This window comes from Xyrauchen texanus, chromosome 12, assembly GCF_025860055.1.
Source record: "Xyrauchen texanus isolate HMW12.3.18 chromosome 12, RBS_HiC_50CHRs, whole genome shotgun sequence".
Classification (NCBI taxonomy): Eukaryota; Metazoa; Chordata; class Actinopteri; order Cypriniformes; family Catostomidae; genus Xyrauchen; species Xyrauchen texanus.
Window position 1 is genome coordinate 22857431 of NC_068287.1, and position 22108 is coordinate 22879538.

The window sequence follows — 22108 nt, forward strand, 5'->3', positions numbered from 1 at the left end:
TCCTATTTTATCTTATTTTATTTAGCATATGATTGCACTACAGTACAGTCTTCATATGACACCTTTTTAATTGATCTTTGAAAAAAAGGCCTTCTTAATTATATGAGGCATGCAGTAAAAACTGTTTCTATTCTGATTTTACCACATGGAGATAATCAAACCGGAATTGCTGTTGAGTATCCATCTGCTTCCATTCAAAAACAGACACTGGAACACACACAAATAAACACATACACACACCTCCTGGTGACTCACTGTTTCTGTCATCCAACAAAATCCGGTACTCATGACTTTTCCTCTGATGGCGTTGAGAGGGCTCTCCTTTCGGCCTTTCCCAGTTGCTCTCTGCATGCGGCCACATTGTGATCTACAGATACAGTTGATGCATTTTAAAACCATTACAATATATGTATTACAAATAATAATAAACTTTTGTCCTGGACATAAGCATCAGTCTGCTAAAAGATATATGATGGCATGGGGTACAACATGCTTTTTAGAAACAAATTTGGCTTTTAAAACTCTTTATGAGTCTCACAAAGGGCGTTTTTCAAACTGCATTTTTGCGCCCTTGATGGGCACTTCGATAATTTTTTCACAAAGGGCCCTGTCACAAGACTTTTGTGACAGCTACATTCAAACTGTAATATCATGCTCCATTCAGAGTGCCCACATCAAGAGATCTGTCCTACGTAGTGAGTAGGGGATAGGGATGATCTATTTCGAATGGAATTCACCCAAAGTATCTTCATCCCAAACAAAGGCTGGACTGGTTATGTAAACTCTCTGTTGAGTTGACACATTAGCAAAATGAGTACAGGATTATTTATGTCAGCCTACAGTACCATGGCTGCCAAAAGGCATCAACAAACAATACAAGCTGCTTTTGTACTGCCCTGCCCTGCATATGTTCATGTTTTGTTTACATAAAAAGCCATTATTAATAAAAGAAAGTGTCTTAAATGTATAATTATTGCCTGATTATCAAATGATTGTCAAAGGATTCTTGATATTGACGCAAAAATGTATTATAATTTGACATTTCTTAATTAAACATTGCCTATTGTTCAGGTAAAGTCTGCTTTGAAAGGTGTACAGGCTAGAATAGCACTGCATGAAATTACACAGAAGAAAAAGGGTCAACGCCTCTGTTTTGTTATGCTGCAGGTATGTTTTACAGAAAGGGGCGGACACCAGCCCGTTCTTTAACTTGGGTTGATGTTTTAAAACATGACGACTTTTGACGGACAGAGCAAGTATTTGTTTGTGGGAGGGTAGCCACAACCAGTCGTTCTGTCATTGTGGGCGTTGTATGTGAGGTGTACCTGTCCTGTGAGAAACTTCAACAAGTTTGTTGAACGAAAGACATCAGAGCGGAGTCCTTACTGTGCCATCTTTGCAGACGGGTGTTGGAGAATCTCCGCGACTGTCAAAATGTTCAGAAAAAAGACCGCCAAGAGCACCGTGAAGATCATTGAGAAAAGGTTGGTGACATCTGAATATTTCATCATTGTGTGCGTCCGAAATGTGGTGCTATTTTGTGTGTTTCGGTGTCGTTTCATGATCCTTTGGCATATATCCACGTTACACTGGTCATAGAGTACTGTGAATATTGTATATATTTTAAAGAACTGTTTTTGGACTAAATTTCGCATGTGTTTTATGCCTATTTGCCTTGAGGATCTTGTAAGTAAAAGGGTGTGGCGGAAAGTTCAGGCGCTGTAACAGGTTGGATAACTTTTCTCTTATTGCTTCGATACACTTTGCTTGGCTTGATATAATTTTTTTCTGTATGTTTATAGGGGCCGTTCATACCGAAATCGTTCTTGCGCTAAAAAGGTCAGACGCAGAACAATGAACAGAACAGAACGCCGGTATTTTGAGACGCGTTTCTTGTTAAAGGGATAGTTCACCCAAACGTGCTCATGCCATTCCAGATGTATGACTTTCTTTCTTCTACAGAACACTAACGAAGATTTTTAGAAGAATATCTCAGCTCTGTAGGTCCATACAATACAAGTGAAGGGTGACGAAACTTCTGAAGCTCCAAAAAGTACATAAAGACAGCATTAAAGTCATCCATCAGACTCCAGTGGTTTAAACCATGTCTTCTGAAGCGATCCAGCTGTTTTTTTTTTTTTGTTTTTTTTTGTTTGTGTGAGAACAGACCAAAATGTTACTCCTTTTTCACTGTACATCTTATTGTAAACTCTAGGCACAATCACGATTTCAAGCTCGATTACACTTCCTAGTTCATGATGCATGCACAGAGTGCTATATGGCGCATGCATCATGAATCGCATGATCTAGATTTATAGTGAAAATGTTGTTATATTTTTGTATGTTCTCACCAAAAATTATTGGATTGCTTCAGAAGACATGGATTAAGGCACTGGAGATTTATGGATTAATTGTATGTTGCCTATATGTTTTCAAAGCTTTAAAGTTTGGGTCACCCTTCACTTGCATTGTATGGACCTACAGAGCTGAGATATTTTTCAAAAAAATCTTCATTTGTGTTTAGCCATATCTGGTCATACATAAGTCTTACACATCTGGGATGGCATGAGGGTGAGTAAATGATGAGATGATTTTAATTTTTGGGTGAGCTATCCCTTTAAATTCACACTGCGCCTAAAGTAGAATGATGACAGCGAATGGGAAGGCATGCTAGACTACTGCTGTCAACCCTCATCCTTTGAAATAAACAAGTAGATAACCTTCATACTACTAACCTTTTAGATCAGACACACTCCATTTAAACAGTGTCAAATATTCCAAGGTGAGACTAACAGGGAACATTCAGTCAGATTTAAAAATGTGTCTTGTCCTTAGTATGCTGTGTTGAGTGGTGTGGAGAGGTTTATCTGAAAATATTTCATTTGTATTCTCTTTATAGTAATACATTTTAAAGTAGGCCTACTCTAACTGTGGAATTAACAGGACAGAGTTCACTTAATAATTTTTTTTTTTTTAAGAAGTCTGATGGTTTGTGGTAGATGTGACAGATGTTCAAGTTCAAGCAAGCATAATTTGCTGGTGATTTGAGAGATTTAGCCTTCTCCTATGTTTTAGCTGTAATATATTTGTTAATGGCTAGGATATTGGGCACTGATATTACTTAAAGCAGTAGAGAGAAGTTCACAGCAACCACAGAGGATTTTACTCTAGGAATATGTTTTCAGTTCTGTTGAAATAGTTTTATTGGTTACAGATGTACAGAAAAAAGATCTTTGCCTAAACACGTAGTTTTCAGTTTAGGTCATCTTTGAGCGTTCTTCAGCTGTGTAATACTCAATGGGTCACTTAGTGTCAAATGTGCCAAGTTTTGTGACTTGTCTGCCTACAGTGCTTTTGACAGAAACAAGGCATGGCACACCGAAATATGGGCGGTGTGTTTGCTTTGAGAAACAAATGGACGCCACCTTAGTAAAGCACTGTTCTTTAAGTTGTTAAGATTTCACAATGGATTTTATATTTATTTTGGAGTTGGACAAGGCAAGACCTCTAGCAAGGAAGAGAGAAACAAGCAAAAAGTGACTCAGAAAGGCAAAAAGATCAATAACTTTATATTGACACACAGACCACTTTGCAGCTTTATTCCTTTGATTTTCAGTTTTACTTTAATAATTGTTTTTATTTACTTTACAATCTCATGCTTTAACAACAGTCCTTCTCTGCTTGTGTGTTGTAGTAAAGATGTCTTTAGATCTCTACAGACATGTAGATAAGTCTTTTTAATCTTCTTACAAAAGGATACATTTGTAGTGAAACCTGTTATACTTGTTTGGGTTTCAAACGCCCTCATTAAAATGACTTTCTCAGTGTAATTATCACCCTCATTTACATATATCACTCATAACTTGTAAGCCAATGAAGAGCAGACATTTCTACTGTTGTTTTTGATTGTTTTTATCCTCTTTCATTACATGGCTTTATCAATTTACTGTGTGTTCAGACAATGGTACATACATTATTTATAACTACCATTAACATGTTCTAACTCCATTGTTAGCCTAATGATTCATGCTATTGAGCGTTAAAATAAATAGGACTTAGCCTTGAGGCAATTACATGCCAGGATGTGCAGGTTTTTTTCCTCATCAAGTTCAGTCATGTCTAACATACACTGTAAAAAGCACTTCAATAGAATTCGATGAGTGGCATAAAAACTATCAAAGACATAAATGTTAACGAGCATAACTGCATTTTTCATTCTGTGAATTCTGTGTCAGATGATCTGGAAGGAAAATAAATACCATTTTTTTCAGATATATTTGTGCAAGTCCTGTATTTATTTTCAGAGCATCTCAGTCAAGCTTGCCACATATGTATATTAGTATTGGAGATGCTTTGTCCTTGATTCAGAGATGTAACATAACAGCCTAATACATATGTAACAGTAGAGTCTCTATTTTGACAAAATACCTTCTGTATCATGTTCATTTATATCACTGAGACTATATTAAATGCTCCCTCCAAAAATACAACTTGACCATTTCTTTTTCACCTCAGACCAACTGAAGTTGATCTAGCTGTCCTGATTGACAAGTTGCAGAAGAATGCCGACAAGGTGGAGAAGAACATCGTTGAGACGGAACAAAATCTCAACAAGGTAAGTACAGCACAAGCTTCTGTGGATTACAAATCAAAGCCAGAGACTACTCTTGCTGTCTCTTCACTATTGTTGCATAACAGTTGAACTATTGTTGCTTAACAGTTCTTTACCCACCATGTTCTGTTGAGACTGACTTTATTGATTTTATGTTTGGGATCCCAGAGTTTGGATTGAAAGAATTTGAAGGAAAAATTTGATGTGTATTGTCATTAAGGATGTGCACGAGTAACGATTAATCGAGTGTTTGTTCAGCTTCAAATATTCAAATAGTAAAAACACTACTTGAATATTGCAATTCGATTTTTCTAAGTGCCGTGGGCAACAATGAAACGACTCCTCTCAACTTAATGCATTGGTTGGCGCCAGGGTTGCAACGGTATGAGATTTTCAGTATGATAACTGTCTCAGAAAATATCACGGTTTCACGGTATAAGGTCTTACACAATTACTATTATTAGTGAAAACAGAAGGGTTATATTATTTATTTATTTATTTTTTGAGCAAACAATTTATTATAATTGTAACTTGAAACCATTTATTTTATTGAAGTATGTGTTACACTTTTAAGAATGATGCGGTGTACACTCTTGGTACATATGTGTAAAAAAAGTCTCCCTTTTGAAAATAAATAATTAGAAAAATAAGAAAGCAAACAGAATTATAAACATTATAAAAAATATCATGTAACTATAACATGTTATATAACTAAAGCATGTTAGTTTACATGTTATCATAGCATGTTAAATGAACTACTAAATGAAAAATAACATCAGCTGTGTGAGCATTTAAAGTAATGTCCTATGATTATTAACAGTTAACATATACTGTAGGTGCACGACAGCGAGGCCAGACTGCTCTTGTCTGTACCTTTATCTCAGTGCTTCTCAACTGGTTTTGCTTCAGGACAGATTTTACATTGGAAATCAAGTGTCGACCTGCCATAGATTAAACATAACCTGTATTTAATGTATCCTGGGTTGCATTTCCTTTTATGTTGTATAGTTTTGTTCACGGTTTCCCAGTACAAGGACATGCATCAAGTGTCATTATTTTTGTTGATGATGTCAACAACAAAATCTACAGGAAGTTGTCTCTCCCCCTTTTAAAAATTGAAGAGCATATTTACTTATATGAGCCCATTATTATCCCATTTGTTACCTAATATTAAATATTTATACACATATTACACAGAAGGAAAGGCTCCTCATTACCATGGTTAGGTCAGTGTGCTAGTCTTAAATAACAGTGATAATAATAATAAATTAATGTATTTATGAAAAATAAACACTAGCTGAAACACATCTTGAAACTTTAACAAAAACTGCCACTGTTGATAGAAAATGAGGTCTAATAGATTCTACCTTTTAGATTATTTCATATGAAACTGAAACATTTTGTCAAAATATAACAGTTTCTTTTACTCATGTAAAATCCTGAAACAAATTTGTAAAGGTGATGGTGTGAAATTATTAATATTTTTAACTATTTTGTTGTTTGTTATTTGGGGGGGGTGGGCACATTGTATTGCTTTTGAGATAAAATGTTCTGCATTGATTTGGTTTTTGTATCTTTTAAGCCCATAAATAGTAGTGTACTAAATTTTCTGAAGTGTATCTGACTAATGGGACTATACTGCAATTGCCTAAAGTATTGTATTGCCCTACAAAGTTAGATACTTTTCTATCAGGCATTAAAAAACTGAATAAAGGTGGAGAATATGAATTTATTTTGCCATCTCTACTTCCCTGTTAATTTATTATTCCGTTTTAATAATAATAAAAAAAGAAATTTATAGAACTTTTAATGTTTGTCGAAAAGTGGGGAGTTTACTTATTTTTTTCTTAAACTTTACCCGTTTACATGCTAAAAGGGTCATGATGGATTGACTTTCAGCACACAACTGAATGACTATGATAAATGATTACTGCAAGAGTTAGATTAACATACAGGTGAGAAGGGACTTCAACGTTTCTAAATTGCACAAATAAAAAATACATTTATATATTCGTCTCTTTCTTGCTTTTGCTCGCATGTCAATGATTACCCCTCCATGTGTCAATGATGCTGAGGTTACTTGTATATTTAATTTAATCACTGAGAAGTGTTACCTGCAAAATTAGTAGCAAACATCACCATCAGCCTCAAGAATGGACACACAGTAGCCGTATAACACGTTTCCTTGAACAGAATATTGCACTACATATCGCTAAGTTTGTTCAAAGGAGAAAGCGAGACGTGCATGGTTGCCAGATTGCACAAAATAAGTATTACATTAGGCAGAATATTTCCAATTTGCGCAAGTATAAATCTCAAACTGGGGGAGTTTCGTCTGTTATCTGGCCAGTTATGGCAAGCATGTTAAACGCTTGTGGAGAGGCGTTACGTCCCAATGCAAATTAACTGAAATGTCCAATGAAAAATAAAAAAGATTTTCCGATAAACCATGTGGAGGGCCTGATCCAGCCTGCAGGCCGTATGTTGCCCATGTCTTCTTTAGCTGTTTGCAAGATTATCATTAAATCTACGTCGGCAGTCCTAAATAGTCTATCACATGGGCGGCCGCCGAAATATCTTCAATGGGAGAACCATGGCATTGCTCTTTCCCTGCTGTCCGTGACCCAGTCCGAATAGACCAGTTGAGAAACACTGCTTTAACTCACACACAAACTCATGTCAAACCCCCTCGCCTCGCTTCTCTCAGACATTTTCTCCGTGCGTGTGTGTGCGTAACAAGTTGACGAGTCTGACAGGCAGACAAGGAATAAAGTAGATGTGCACGCGCATGTGAGAATCTCCGTCCGGTTGCATTTATTTCTCAATACCGTAGATAAGAAAATGTACATGTTATGATAACCGTCAATTTTCAAACCGTGGTATACCGTGAAACCGGTATACCGCTGCAACCCTAGTTAGCGCTGTGGATGCATGACATTGTTAAACAATAATTCACCCTAAAAGAAAATTCTGTAATTATTTAAAGTGATTGTATCACTTCAGAAGACTTATGTGTAAGTGCAAATGTTTTTTTGTTTTTTTTTTGCTAGATGTTTTCGTTTATGCACAGTGCTCATTTTTAATAAGGAAAACAGGTTCAAAGGTTGACGGTTGAACTTAATTTCCAAATAATCGATTACTCTTATGTTAGAGTACTCGAATACAAGACTGCTCAAATCGCCCTAGTCATTACATCATTGGGTGTAAAGATGTAATGCAACTAATATCTAAATCCCTTCAAGTGCTGTAAATGTATTCCTCTGACCTATTAAAAACCCAGTAGGCAGATATTATTGAAGCTTTAACTTTATCACAAAGTAAGCATGCATTTTTCAGAAATGTGACTAGTATACATTGTAGTAACATTGTTTCTGCAAAAACTAATTATTAAAAATACAATAAAAGAAAACAAAATAAACGATAGGCGGGAGTTTAGTGCTGTGGACACCAACCAGAGAATATTAGCCTGTAAAAAATAATTGCATTTATTCCTATTTTATACCTAGGAACATTTGTATAATAATTGAGTTGAAGCATGTTATCACGTTTGCATTTAGTTTATAATCAGTTCTCAATCTGATACTTCAATGTTAATAATATTTTTGAGCTATTAAATTGAGGGTTAATTTCAATAATCTTTGATGTTTCTAGGATATCAGGAAAATCAATGAGGGCAAGCAGCCGCTGTACCAGGATGACACCAACAAAAGGATCCTGAACTCACTGGAGCTATTGAGTAGTCTGGATGAGGATGCAGTGCAGGCCACCTATTTGAAGCACCCTCAGGCTGAGATGATTGAGAAGGAGTGAGTACATGCCGTATACCCAGGTCCAGATGGAATCTGCAGACTTCTTAACGTTTTCTGTGCTAATTGTGGGGGGAATGCATAGTTGAAAGTAGTACAGTCATATTGTTAGCCAAAATAATAATAAAATTAGCTGAAATATTTAATAAACTCACTTGCAATGTGTAGGGGATTGTGAATGAAGCATGTTCAAACTCTGCCGAGCTCTGCACACACAGATTAGTGTGGGACTGCTCATTCTTGACTGGCTATATCCACTTTTAATATTTACCAACAGAATCTTTCTGTTATATTCCATGCAAGCAGAATTTGATGCCATGCCAATGACAAAAATATAAAAAAACAATTAATTTAAATATGATGTTCCTCTGAATACGGGGATGCAGAATGCTAATGTTTTTGTCTTTTCTGGAACAGTATGAAACAGCTGCGAGTGCGTGTGATGAAGCTCCGTGAGGAACATGATCGCATTTACAACATTACAAGATCGGAACAGGCTCCCACCGTCAATTGGGGAAAGATGATCAATGAGAAACAGGTGTGTAACTTATTAGTCCTCTCTCTTGAATCTTTCACTTGCATACATGGTTTAAAAGTGATGATTCATGTGCAAATGTTTTCTGATGCAGGCAACCCTTAACAACAGAGGATTCGGACAAGATCTGCCCACCGTCGAAAATGAAGTGGAACAGCACAATATTTTCCACAGTGAAGTGGAGGCATTAGCTCCGTATATCACTGGAGACAGGGTAAGTTTGTTTCTCACGGTTGCTGCAAGAAGTAGAATGTTTGATGCTTTTGACCAGTCATTGGACTGACTCTCAAATGTGACACATGTGTGACTCATCTGCTTAACTTGCATAACAGGACAGTTTGGATGGCCAGCAGGCGAGGTACAACAGGCTACTGGTGAGACTGAATTTTTCTGTCTTTAATTTGCACCTTAGATATGCACTGACAATGTGAGCTCATTTGAATTTGTATGCAAAGTTTGGTTATTTCACACAAACTTTTTGAATGTTTGTATATTTTCAATAACTTACGATTCTTTGAAACCCAAAGGATCTCTAAAGCTGAACATATGTAAATCCATTTAAGATGCTGTCAATATCTTCATATTGTACATTTCTGTATCCAGTAAAATCAACCTTGCCTTTTAAAGTCTCAGTTCTCACTTAGTAACACTCATATAGCAGTTATAGTAAAAGAACAGGGTTCATATGTCAGTTCTTGTTGCATCGTTTAGCACAGTGTTAATTTACCAGAGGGTTCTGTATTGTGTACCACTACTTGTGTTAGCTTCATTAAGTTAATGTAGTCCTCTGTTATTTGTCTCTCTTAGGAAACCTCCACTGCTCGTCAGAAGAACCTGCTCAGTCTGAGGGACTACATGCAGCGCTGCACCAACGAGCTCTACTGGATGGACCAGCAAGCTGAGGAGCGCATCACATATGACTGGAGTGATAACAACCTGGACTATCCAGCCCGAAAGAGGCAGTATGAGGTAAAGCTCAGGACTGAACATCTATTGAATGATAGGTTATACATACATGAGCCATAATTCAAGATGGCAATAAGTCTCTGGCAGATTACATGCACTGTCTTTTACAACTTGTAGTGAGGTATTATTTTCAAATATGCTTTCATGATTCAAGCTTCCCACATTAAATACTGTTGTTGAAATGAAATACTTGTTGATTTTACTGGAAGTTGACGTGTTGCGGTGTGAAATGCTAAACTCCACATCAATTAAAGGGACAGTTCACCCCAAAATGAAAATTCTCTCATCATTTACTCACCCTCATGCATTCAGATGTGTATGACTATTTCTTCTGCTGAATACAAACAAAGGCTAATAGGAGAATATCTCAGCCATGTAGGTCCATACAATGCAAGTGAATGGTGGCCAGAACTTTGACGCTCCAAAAAGCATATGATGGGAGCATTAAAGTAATCCATAAAACTGCAGTTGTTAAATCCATATCTTCAGAAGCATTATGATAGGTGTGGATGAGAAACAGATCAATATTTAAGTCTTTCTTTACTAAAAATATCCACTTTCACAATCTTCCTTTTTTCTTCTTTTTTTTTTGCTTTTTGCATTCCTTGTACATATCGCCACCTACTGGTCAGGAGGAGAATTTATAGTAAAAAAAAGTCTTAAATATTGATCACTTCTGAAGATATCGATTTACACACTGGAGTCGTATGGATTACTTTTACTCTGCCTTTATGTGTGTTTTGGAGCTTTAAAGAATTTTATGGACCAACAGAGCTGATATATTCTTCTAAAAATCTTCGTTTATGTTTCGCATAATAAAGAAAGTCATACACATCTGGGATGGCATGAGGGTGAGTAAATGATGAGAGAATAAAACATTTTGTGTGAACTATTCTTGTAATGAGATATCCAATACATGGAATATTTGTACTTTTTAAAATTAAAGCTGAAGTGTGTACTTTCTGCACCACCGAATGGAATAACAAAAATATATATTGTTTAAAATTAGCTTTCCAAATACGCCCCCCATCTGCTGTTGATTAAACAAACTGACATCTCCGCCCATTGTCGTTGTTGTGTCACTCAAAACAATCAGAGGAATTGTTATAGTACCACAGAGACACAGTGTTTATAGTTTGTCTCTGCATATTAAGCTGGGATAGGAGAAAGTATTTTAACACTGGAAAAGTTACACCATTCAGCTCTAATTTGTCACACTGCAGAATCTTTCAAAATGAACTAGTGAAGGAAGAAGTTGGTTAAAATGGTAAAACACTGTGCAGCACCTTCTTATGTGCATTTATAAAAAATAACCTAGAATTCTAATCTAGAATCTTGATATTGAGTAAAAAAATAAAATAATTTATGGACATGTAATGCATCAACTACCCATTAATTTTAACATGCTGTTATGTACTTGACAACAGAACTTCATCAGCAAGTGTCTGGAGTCAAAGGAGAAAACCATCACCCAGCTGAATGAAGACGGAGAAGAACTTGTTGAGCAGAACCACCCGGGAAAAAATGTCATTGGGGTACTACTCTAAGACATTTATTATAAAACTTTCAACATAACAGTAACTGCAAGAGACCGAGGGTGATACAATTATAAAGAAAATTATTATTATTCCATTTAACAAAGTACTGTTATTATATTGTTTTTTTTAAACTAGTTTTATATTTATATACTTATAAAAGTTGAATTCTACAAGTGCAAAGTACAAGTGCATCCCATCTACTTCATCCTAATTTGATGTCTGTGGCATAGGCTTATTTGCTTTTTCCTAAACAAGTCTGATTTTTAGGCACACATGGATGCTGTCCATGCAGATTGGAAGGAATATCTCAACTTGCTTATTTGTGAGGAGAATCACCTCAAGAACATGGATGACTATCACAAAGTAAGTCTGTTAGAAACAGAGAAAAAAATATCTACTGTTCCATACTGTCTCATGTCTGCTTTCAGTTTTGTTCATTTGTGCTTTTTTATTTTATTATCTTTACAGTTTCAAAAGGATGCAAGAGACATTAATGATGTGCTGAAGCGCCTGGAGACCGAGATCAACCAGAAGTATAATCCTGAGTTTAAAGACATGTACCAGATGGAAGGCTTGATTGCTGACCTGGATGTAAATATATTGTTCAATTTTTGTGTCTATTGCATTTATCACATACTCTAGAATATTTAAAGGGGTCATGACATGAGAAACCAAATTTGCCTTGATCTTTTGGTATATAAGAGGTCTTTGTATCATTAAAACGTCCTGCAAGTTTAATATTTTAAGACGTCCTCCCCATTCTAAACGAATCATTTATTTAATCAAGCTCAAAATACAGCTCGTTCTGGATTCATGGTTAGAAGTGACGTGACGGTTAGAAGTGACGTAACAGCGTTTGCATATGACCGCCTCCAGCACAAGATAACTACGATTTAAGCGCAAGACAGCTACGCTCATTTCAGTATCGCCGTGCGCCTCACAAGTGTTCAGTCGATGGACAGCGAGCTCTGACAGAGACTACTTGTGCACAGGAAAATTACGATGCCACACAGATGTGCTGTTCCTGGCTGTGGTCAAACAAAACCTCTGAATAAGCTGCCGAACGATCCAGACGTCAGGGAAAAATGGATGCAGTTTATTTTTTGCGGACGTCCCAGTCACGGCAGTGTTAACTTAAGCGTTTGTTCTGTACATTTTAAGGATGACTGTTTTGAGAACAAATCTCAATATGATGCTGGCTTTGCCAGAAAACTGTTGCTCAAAGATAAGTCCGTGCCGACTATTCTGGGAACAACGACGACGCAAACTGTAAGTAATCTATTTTAAACTTTAAACTACTTTTTAAAGTGCAATTTCATTCATTATGAATAATCACAGTGTTTTTACTTAGTTTACTTGCATATTGTTCTGGCTGGGAGCGTCAATAATTGATACATAGGCACTGACGTTAGCCAATCATAACAGTGGGCGTTAACACTGAAGTCTTAAATGGAAAACGCCCCCAAAACAGACTGTTTGAATCAGAGGATGAGAAACAGGGTGGGAAAAGGTCATAAATCACTAGATTTTAAAAGTTTTTCTTAAAAAAAAATATATTAATACTATAATTGCACCTAAGGGAACATAATAATACAATAAAAAAAACCCATGTCATGACCCCTTTAAGACATGTTTTTGTTTCATGTTGTATTTTAAAGGTGAAGTCTGTAATTTTTTTTTTCAATGTTAAAGGTGCACTCAGTAGTTTTCAGTTTCATATACCATTGTAGAAATTCACTATTCACAGCCAGCCTGGATTATTTAAATCCCTGAGTCAAAGTGTCAAATAACAGGATGGTTACTGAAATTAAGCGAGTAGTATTCGCCTGGTCATGTGATTCTAACATGGCAGCCCCCATCAGGGCACCCGCTCCATGTAGAAAACAGCTTTTATAAGGTCACTGACATGACTGGAGTCTTCATTTTAAAATGAGAGCACCTTTAAAGTACTTTCTCGCATTTCAACTTAAGATGCAGAGACAACTGTCAGTAAGACATTTGTAGGTTGACCCCCCAGTTGCGGAATCAAAACATTGCTCTGTTTAAGCATTCCGACCAGCCTGACATAGCAACATTCCCTGAAACAATGGCGAGACTATCTGTTTTTCAACCAAATGAAGACAGGGTGTTCGGAAAATCTGTTAACCAGACATTTTTTTGCATTTGGAGAAAATTACGCACTTCTACTTTAAATGAATAATGATTGGAAATCTGTATTCAATATCTGAGGATGTTTGTGTTTGTGTCTACAGGATCAGGCAAAAGCCATGAATCATTATGACGAACGTCTGAAAGCTCTTCAGAAGCGCAGTGTGCAGGTGCTACCTCTAAAGTACCGAAGGGAGACTCCTCAGAAACTGCTCCCAATCGAGGCTTTGTGTGAATATGATACTGACGAGGTACAGAGTCTGAGCTTCTTCTCACACTATACATGCGTCTTAGAGCTCCTCACATTCCTGTCAGTGAAACATCAGCTATTATCATGAGAAAGCACAGAGAACTCTTTCTCTGCTTGGGTTTTAGATTTCCCCCATGTAATGTATTTAAATCCATAAGACGCCCTTCATTCAAATGAATCATCTTGTTTAAACCTCCGGAAATGTGTGCAGAGGTTTTAATACAGATTTTAAATTTATTTAAAGGTTTCATGTTTTGCCTGCAATATGAAGTTGAAACAGGGCTTACTTTGCTTATTTTGCTTGACACAGGGTTCAATTTTGCGAGGAGAGAATTACACTCTGCTCAAGAACAATGGGCCCAAATGGGATGTGAAGGACTCAAATGGCCGCACCATCAGCGTTCCAGGAGTGTGCTTTATAATCCCACCCACTGATCCTGAGGCTGTGTCCATCGCTGAAAAGTGGGTATTCTTCTATATCCAGGGTTTCCAATGTCATGGAAATGTATCAGGGAAATATCATGAAAATGTTGTCCCTCAAAAGCCTAAAGTACATTTAAAATGTTCTTGTTATTCTCAGCTCGAAAATATTTTGTTTGCTAGAAGTATCTCATTGAGAGTCGAATTTTCTATAAAATGTTATATAAAAAATCATTATCTGGAAAAGTCATGCAAATTCAATGGTCAAAAGAAGTGGAGTAAAATTGTGTCAGTTGTGTCTAAAATGAAAATGTTTCCAAATTTTTCTGCAGTCTGATAAACCAGCAAAAAAGCATCAAACAGAAGGTGGCCAGCAGCAAATCTGTATTACAGGCTCGACTAGGGGAACTAAGGAAGGATAGTACAGGCAGTCAAGGTTAGTGTCTAACATTGTAGGACTGAGAGCTAAACAAGATGTTACACTGCTAAAGAAACTAACTTGATGGCATTTTATGTCTTACTGCCCAATCACAGATAAACAAGAGCTGCAATGCCGTCAGCTGATGGCAGGAATGGATAAAGTGATTGGTGATCTGGATAGGCAGGAGAAGGCCATTTACTCTCGAGTGCGCCCCCCACTGGAGCAAACACGTCCTGTACAGGACAGTGCTGACAGGCTACAAGACATGAAGGTACAATGTTTGCAATGGATGTTGTTTTATGTTTTTTATTTTAAGTCAGGTTAGATATGTCAGTTACTTTAAATATTGTGCATTTCTTCAGATTCTGTTTCAAATAATGTTGCATCCTCCAAAAGGTTATAACCATCTGTTTCCACTGTGGTAGTAGCATGAGGAGCCTTAATACAGTATATATTTTTTGCAGGATATTGGTTCCACTGTTCGTAAGATAGAGCTGGAAAAGTCTGCAAAAGTGCAGGAGGCTGAAACTTTCCTCAGATCCAATCCCAAATGTGCAAGTGCACCACAGCTCTACACTAAGGTGGATGAGACTAACAAAAAATACAACAAAGTTGACTTGCTGCTGAAGAGTGCAGATGAGAAGTATGTATAATTGCCCATTGTAAATATTAAGGAATAAAGTTATGCTAATTTAAAACCTTAGGCTGAAAAAAAACTGTCTTTTTGTAGACTGCAGAATTCCAGTCGCCTGGAGAACTCTTTGCAGAATGGCAAAGCTCTACTGTCCACCTATGAAAACAAAATGGCAAAAGAGGAAGTCGCCCCATCTGACATCAGCTCGCTGGAGAAGACTCAGCGCGAGTTGGCGGTAAGATTTGTTATCCCTACCACTATTTTTTTTTTATTTTATGCACTTGTGGCTCATCCATTCTTTTATATAGGACATTGCTTCTGAGCTGAGGGCAAAAAGATCTACTGTCACAGAGACAGAGCAGAACCTGAGAGCTGCCAAGTCCAGCTGTGACAATATGGCCACCAAAGTTCAAGAACACTGCCCTGATATTGAGAGACAAGAGGCAGATGTTCAGAAACTCAACAAACGCTTTGACAACTTGAACAGACAGATTGATGCAAGGTGAGATAATAAATTAAGTATATGTTATTTTACATATAAATTAAACTTTAATAATAATTTTTTATCATTAAGGTTTATTTTATATAAAAATGCATTCTTATAGTTCCTATAGATTATATACTACTGAGAGTGTACACAATCAGTTAAATCACTTTTTTAACTTTTAATTATTTTAAATGCTTTAATTTTACAGATCACAAAGTCTGCAAAGAGCCAAAGTGGCCTATGCCAACTACCACAATGACTATGACAACCTCAACAGCTGGCTATCACGGATACCAAACTATGAGGCACGCGAAACGGACGATATCAAACAGATTGAAGGAAAACTGAAAAATCAAAGAGTGAGTCTTAAGCCATATTCATGATTACAACCATAACAGTTCTATTATAGACAAATGATTGGCCATTATATGTTTACCAAAACCATATATTAAATGTACAGAATCTGCTTTCCGACATCACAAGAAAGGAGTCTGACCTGAACAATGTTTCAAGAAATGCACAGCTTTATCAGCAAGCAATCAAGGTAGAGAAACCTGAGTGTATTACGTTGAATGCATTATCCAGTTATCTTGTTGCAAAGACATGTGACCTCTTTTGTGTCACTGCTTTCAGGACTATGAAAATGAAGCTGAACAGTTTAAAGCCATCCTTGACCTTGAAGATGGCTTGGTTCCCCAGACATACAAAAGGAGCAGACTTCAATCTCCTGCTTTGAAAGTGAAGGCAGAGGTGATTTATTTTTTATTTTTTTCAAAAGTATACGGTTACCTAGATCAAGTAATTTGTATTTTTATATATATATATATATATATATATATAATATATTTACAGTATATTATGTTTTTAATAAGAGCACATCATGATTATTGAAACATTGTTGCATTCAAAAGGAATCTGCTATTGAGGCCAAATTCACTGAAGTGAATGCTGTGAACAAGCAGAGACTGCAGAACCTAGAGTTTGCTCAAAGTCTTCTTAACCAGGTAGGTAGAACACATTATCAAGAGCCATGCATTCCAATAATCATACACTTTGGCATAAACATTGCATCTTTGCTGTATGACTCGCTGAATATTTCAAAATTCTTTATAGCAACCAGAGGTCACAGTAATCAGACAAGACGTCCAGACCGTGAGATCATCTGCCCCAGGAGAAGAGCCCTGGAGAATCAAAAAACAGCTTCAGGAAGAAATCCAGCGGAGAGAACAAATGGAAAGGGAAATTCAGACAATCCAGAGTGATATCTATATATTAGAGGGCCAAAAACCACAGGATACAATTGTAAAGAAAGAGTTAATCAAGAAGGTGGCTGACCCCCATCTGGAAGAAGAATTTCACAAAGTCCAGCAGAAGCTCACAGACGAACGCAGAAACACTCGTGTCCTGGAGAGTGAACTAGAAACCCTCCGTGTTAAGCTACGTGGGATTGACACCGAAATGAAAGAGGGAGCTCAGCAGTATACCGTCAAAGAGGTACTCCGCATTGAGAGAGACAGGGGGCAAGAGGAAGAAATCAGGAAACTAAGAGAAGAGCTAGAGGAACTCAGGCGGGTGAAAATAGTCAGAGAAAATGAAATCATTCAGATTCAGAAGCAAGTTACTATACTTACAGAGGAAAAAACAAAGGAACAGGAGATCATTACTGAGGAGGAAGTCATTAAAGTTCAAAATGACCCTCAACTTGAGAGCGAGTATAGATTGTTGCTTGAGAGAAAGCAAAAAGAAGTAGACAGCCGAACGCAACTCGAAGATGAGCTTCGTTTCCTGCAGGAGAAACTGAAGCGCCTTGAAAAGGAAAAGGCAATGGCTGAGGAGAAGATAACCATCAAAGAGGTGTTGAAAGTCGAGAAAGATATTGGATTGGAGAGAGAGGTAGAGAACCTGAGGAGACAATATGAAGATGAAAAATCCAAGCGCAGTGCTTCTATGAGAGAGAAAACAGACCTCCAACGCAAGATTACTAGCCTGGAGGAAGAGAAGTCAAAGGTCATCATTCAGGAGAATTTGCGTGAGATTGTGCGACCTGATCCTAAGGCGGAGTCAGAGGTGGCAAATCTTAGATTTGAACTTGTAGAGCAACAGAGAAGGTGCAGAGATTCAGAGCTTCAGCTGAAGTCCCTTCAGGAAGAATTGATAATGCTGAGAAACAGAGGCCCACAAATTGAATACAAAGAAATCATCAAAGAGGTCATCAAATACAAGACTGACCCAGAAACAGAAAGAGAACTGGAGAAACTCAGGATTGAAATTGTGGACAAAACCCACCTAACAGAGAAAACAGAGACTGAGATACTCCAACTCAAAGATGAGATTCTGAGATGGAAAGACACTAAGCCTCAGATTCAGACCAAAGAGGTAGTAAACGAGATCCTGCAATACAGAGAGGATCCTAATACCAAAGAGGAGATTGAGACTCTCAAGCGGAAACTGGCTGAGGAGCAGAGGAAACGCTTGGACCTGGAGAGAGAAAGGTCTTCCAATGAAGAAAGAATCAGGCTTAAGAAGATTGACTTATCACAGGTGAGGGAAAAGATTGTCCAACAAGAAGTAGTGGAGGTGAAGGAGGATCCAGTCTTGAGGTCTGAAATTGACACCTTCTCTCAAAATATCAACAATGAGCAGAAACAAAGAGAAATCTTGAAGGAAGAGCTGCTCAGGCTGCAACGTCAAAAGGCTGATCTAGAACTTCAGCTCGAGGAACTGGAGCGTGAGCGCAGAGGCTCGCAGAGATGCTGAGCTTGAAATTCAGAGGTTGAGAGTCCGGCTTAATGAATTAGAGATCAGAGACAAGGAAAACAGAGAAAAGGTTACCGTAAAGCAAAAGGTTGTACTACAGCAGGATCCTCAACAAGAAAAAGAGCACTCCATCTTGCGTCTCCAGGTTGAAGAGGAGAGGCACAAGCGTATGCTCTTGGAGAAGGAGTACAATGCCTTGTTGCTGCAGCAAGACAAACTTGAGAGAATGGAAGTTCGTGAAAAGGTTGTGCGAACTGAAACGGTTCAAGTCGAGAAAGATCCAGAGGCAGAGATTGAGATTAACAGGCTAAAGAGAAGTCTTCAGGAAGAGACCATGCGAAGACGTGAGCTGGACCAAGAGCTTATCACAGTGAACTCAAGGATTTCTGAGATGGAGTTCACCAATACAAAATCATCCAAAGAACTTGACTACATTCGTGATGAAAGCAACAGGTTACAGCAGGAGAACCAGCGCCTACAGAATGAGATAAGGAAGCTTCACTCTGAAATTGAGATCACAACAAAAGAAACCAGAACCATCACAGAGTCTGGTACAGTGGAGAATAGCAGGAACATGGAAATTCGACTGGAATCCTTGCAAAGAGAACTGTCTGACCTTAAACGTATCAGAATTGAAAGGGACGAAGAAATTGAGAAGCTAAAAAAGAGCCTGTCCTCAATGAGGGTCAAAAGCGAGCAAAGAGAAAGTCACCTCCGTCGTTCAATTGTTGTCATTGATCCAGACACCGGGAAGGAGATGAGGCCTGAGGAGGCTTACAAGCTTGGGCTCATCGAATGGAAAATGTTTGTAAACCTTCAAAGTCAGGAATGCGACTGGGAGGAGATCACTGTCAAGGGTCCAAATGGCGAGTCCTCTGTTCTTCATGACAGAAAATCAGGAAAGAAGTTTTCCATTGAAGATGCTCTGAAGGCTGGAAACATCACAAACCGCCAGCTGCAGCAATATCAGAACAAAGAAATCAGTATCCAAGAGTTTGGTGTCATGCTGTCCGGCACAGGCAAATAAATCCACTAATTAGAAAACATTACACATAACTGTTTATGTTCCCAGATTGCAGCTAAAATCTAATTTTGTATTCTCTTTCTTAATGTATTTATTTTCTAATGCATTTTTATATCAGTGCAAGATGGTGTTCCTTTGGTTATGGTGCTGAATTTGGGTTAATGTTTCAATCACTGTTGCTAAAGTGTTTTCATTGAAGGTTAGAAAGAGCCACGTTGAACCTGTTTTACTGAAATTGTTTCAGATTTACTTTAATCTAATCTAATATGTGCTCTATCTGTTTCTTCTGGTTATTTTTTCACTTGTGTCAGATTAATCTATTCTACTTTCATGTTTGATTTGAGATTTTAAAATACAATATGGACAAACCTGATTACTGTGTGTTCTTGTCTTTCAACTTTATTCTTGAAAATATGAGCCCAGTTCTAGGCTGTGAATTCACAACACCAGTAAATACATATTCCAAATAAATATAACATTTTTGATTACAAATGTTAAAGGTGAATATGCATTATGTTTAAAAAACAATAAAATTTATACTAATCTTTATAGGAGCCAGAAAATAATAACGGTCAAGGTTAATCATAAAACAAATCTGGGCAGTTGATAATCAAAATGCAGAATGGTTAGAAATTTAACAGGTTTAGGCAAAAATGGTGCATATTAAAATGTGGGGGCAAGTTATTTCCTCCAGTATTTTTAGTATTGTTACCTTGTATCTGTTTGAGGAAACATCTCAAAGCATTGTGCGAGTGGCAAGGCGATTGTATTCCGCGACTGCGATCGGGTTCTTGGATAACATATAACGTGCGAGAAGGGCAGCTGTTGGACTTTCTGGTGCCCCTCCATCTAGGGCAAGTAGGTATACCTGCAGGCCGGAGACATCCAAATGAGGGTTGAATCTCCAAAAGAGGGCGGGGTTACTCCAAAAGTGTTATGGTTAGGGGCTCCCTATATAATTAATGGCATTTTGGATCTATGCCTGCAGCTATCCACAATATTCCTCTGTCCCATGATGCTTCGCGGGTGATGTGGGCAGAACTTCCGGTTACTAAAAATGACAGAATCTTGGGAACAAATGATCACAGAATTATAGTGAGGTGATATTTTTCTTCCCCACCATGTGTTTGAGGATGATGGCCAAATAGCAAATAGAAGCATTTTAGTTATTTTGTTGAGTCTTTATCCATCGATAGAAGAATCTGAGCAGACTAACCTGAAAAGCAATGTAGCCTATAAGGACCTTAACAGCTGTAAAATTAGACATGTTTATTTTAAAGCATATATTGAGTATAGTTAGAACCTGAAGAGTTTGTTGTACTGAGATTATGAACTTGCTGCAGATACAGAGGTCTAGACAGCAGGATGCTCATGTATTACAGGACTCAGGCGATGATCCTGTCATGCTGCTGTTTTTCAGATAAAATACAAATATTTTTTGGGAGATGACTGTGTAGTAACAAGCTCAAAATAGCTTTATAATTGTTAGTTTACATAAATAATCTGCGTATCTAAATGCAATAACCTACATGAAATGTTGAAGTGTTGACTGATCCTGTTGAAAAATTCAATTTATTGTAATTTTGTAGGAAATAACGATGTATTAGCAGCCACACAATAAACTGTACCGTACACAAAGAGCTACATGCAATACAAATAAACATTTATTTGGACATACATTATAAACATTGTACGCAAAAATAAAACAGTATGTATTATTAAAATTACTGTAAAAATAAATGTAATTGATACTGAAACAATGTCCACACTGTTTTCCAAATCACCTTTTCCCCTTAAGGGAAGACAAGCACATTCCTCAAAGACACTCAAAAGAAAGTGAATTGCAGGCAGGAAAAATTCAAGAAAGAGGAAAATCAGAATACAATTAATTTCAAATGTGATAAAACATCTCACAACTGTACATCTCTCATCTAATAAATATGGTCTTCCATTGTAGACTTTATCCATTTAGAATCACAGCATGAAAACAGTTGAAAACATTGTCACTACTCACTCAGTCAGGAAAGAACCTTTCAAACTTTTCCACAGTTCCTTTTTATACTCAGTAATAAAGCCATTTCAAAATATGTGAAGCATTCACAAAAGAAAGATGCAGAATAGAAATTTCAAAAAATGTCTAATGAACTTTCAGCATATGTACACACACCTCACCTGTTAGCACAATAATACTATCATTTATGTAATTTGTTGTGCTCCATTTCTGCACATATATCGTAGCCGCACCGTGGATAATAGAAGTAACCCCCGCTGTCGACTTATTGCCAATAAATTGAAAAGAGCGCACAAACAAATTATTCCAAACTTTTTCAAACAGATGTTCCTAAGTCAACCCCTGTATGCAGCTAATGGAAGACGCAGCATCTGTTACTGGTGCACAGGCGCGTCGTTAGACATGCTCAGCCCCGGATGTTTTTTTTATAGCCCCGGATCTCAAAAAATTGAATTTATTGATAATTATTATTATTTTTTAATAATTTTGTATTTATTTT

General features: G+C 37.2%; 1 protein-coding gene across 1 annotated transcript; it reads left to right on the forward strand.

Annotated features, from left to right (window-relative positions):
- Window positions 1–1299: 1299 nt before the first annotated feature.
- On the forward strand, window positions 1300–19971 carry ppl (periplakin). The gene is given in 23 exon segments (XM_052139730.1): window positions 1300–1484; window positions 4516–4615; window positions 8264–8418; window positions 8836–8956; window positions 9048–9167; window positions 9286–9327; window positions 9761–9922; window positions 11347–11454; window positions 11725–11820; window positions 11926–12048; window positions 13710–13856; window positions 14166–14317; window positions 14608–14711; window positions 14810–14967; window positions 15161–15339; window positions 15427–15565; window positions 15639–15832; window positions 16026–16176; window positions 16278–16361; window positions 16451–16567; window positions 16729–16821; window positions 16931–18553; window positions 18555–19971. Coding segments are annotated over 23 exon segments (5265 nt in total). The 5' UTR covers window positions 1300–1434; the 3' UTR covers window positions 19602–19971.
- The last annotated feature ends 2137 nt before the right edge of the window (window positions 19972–22108 follow it).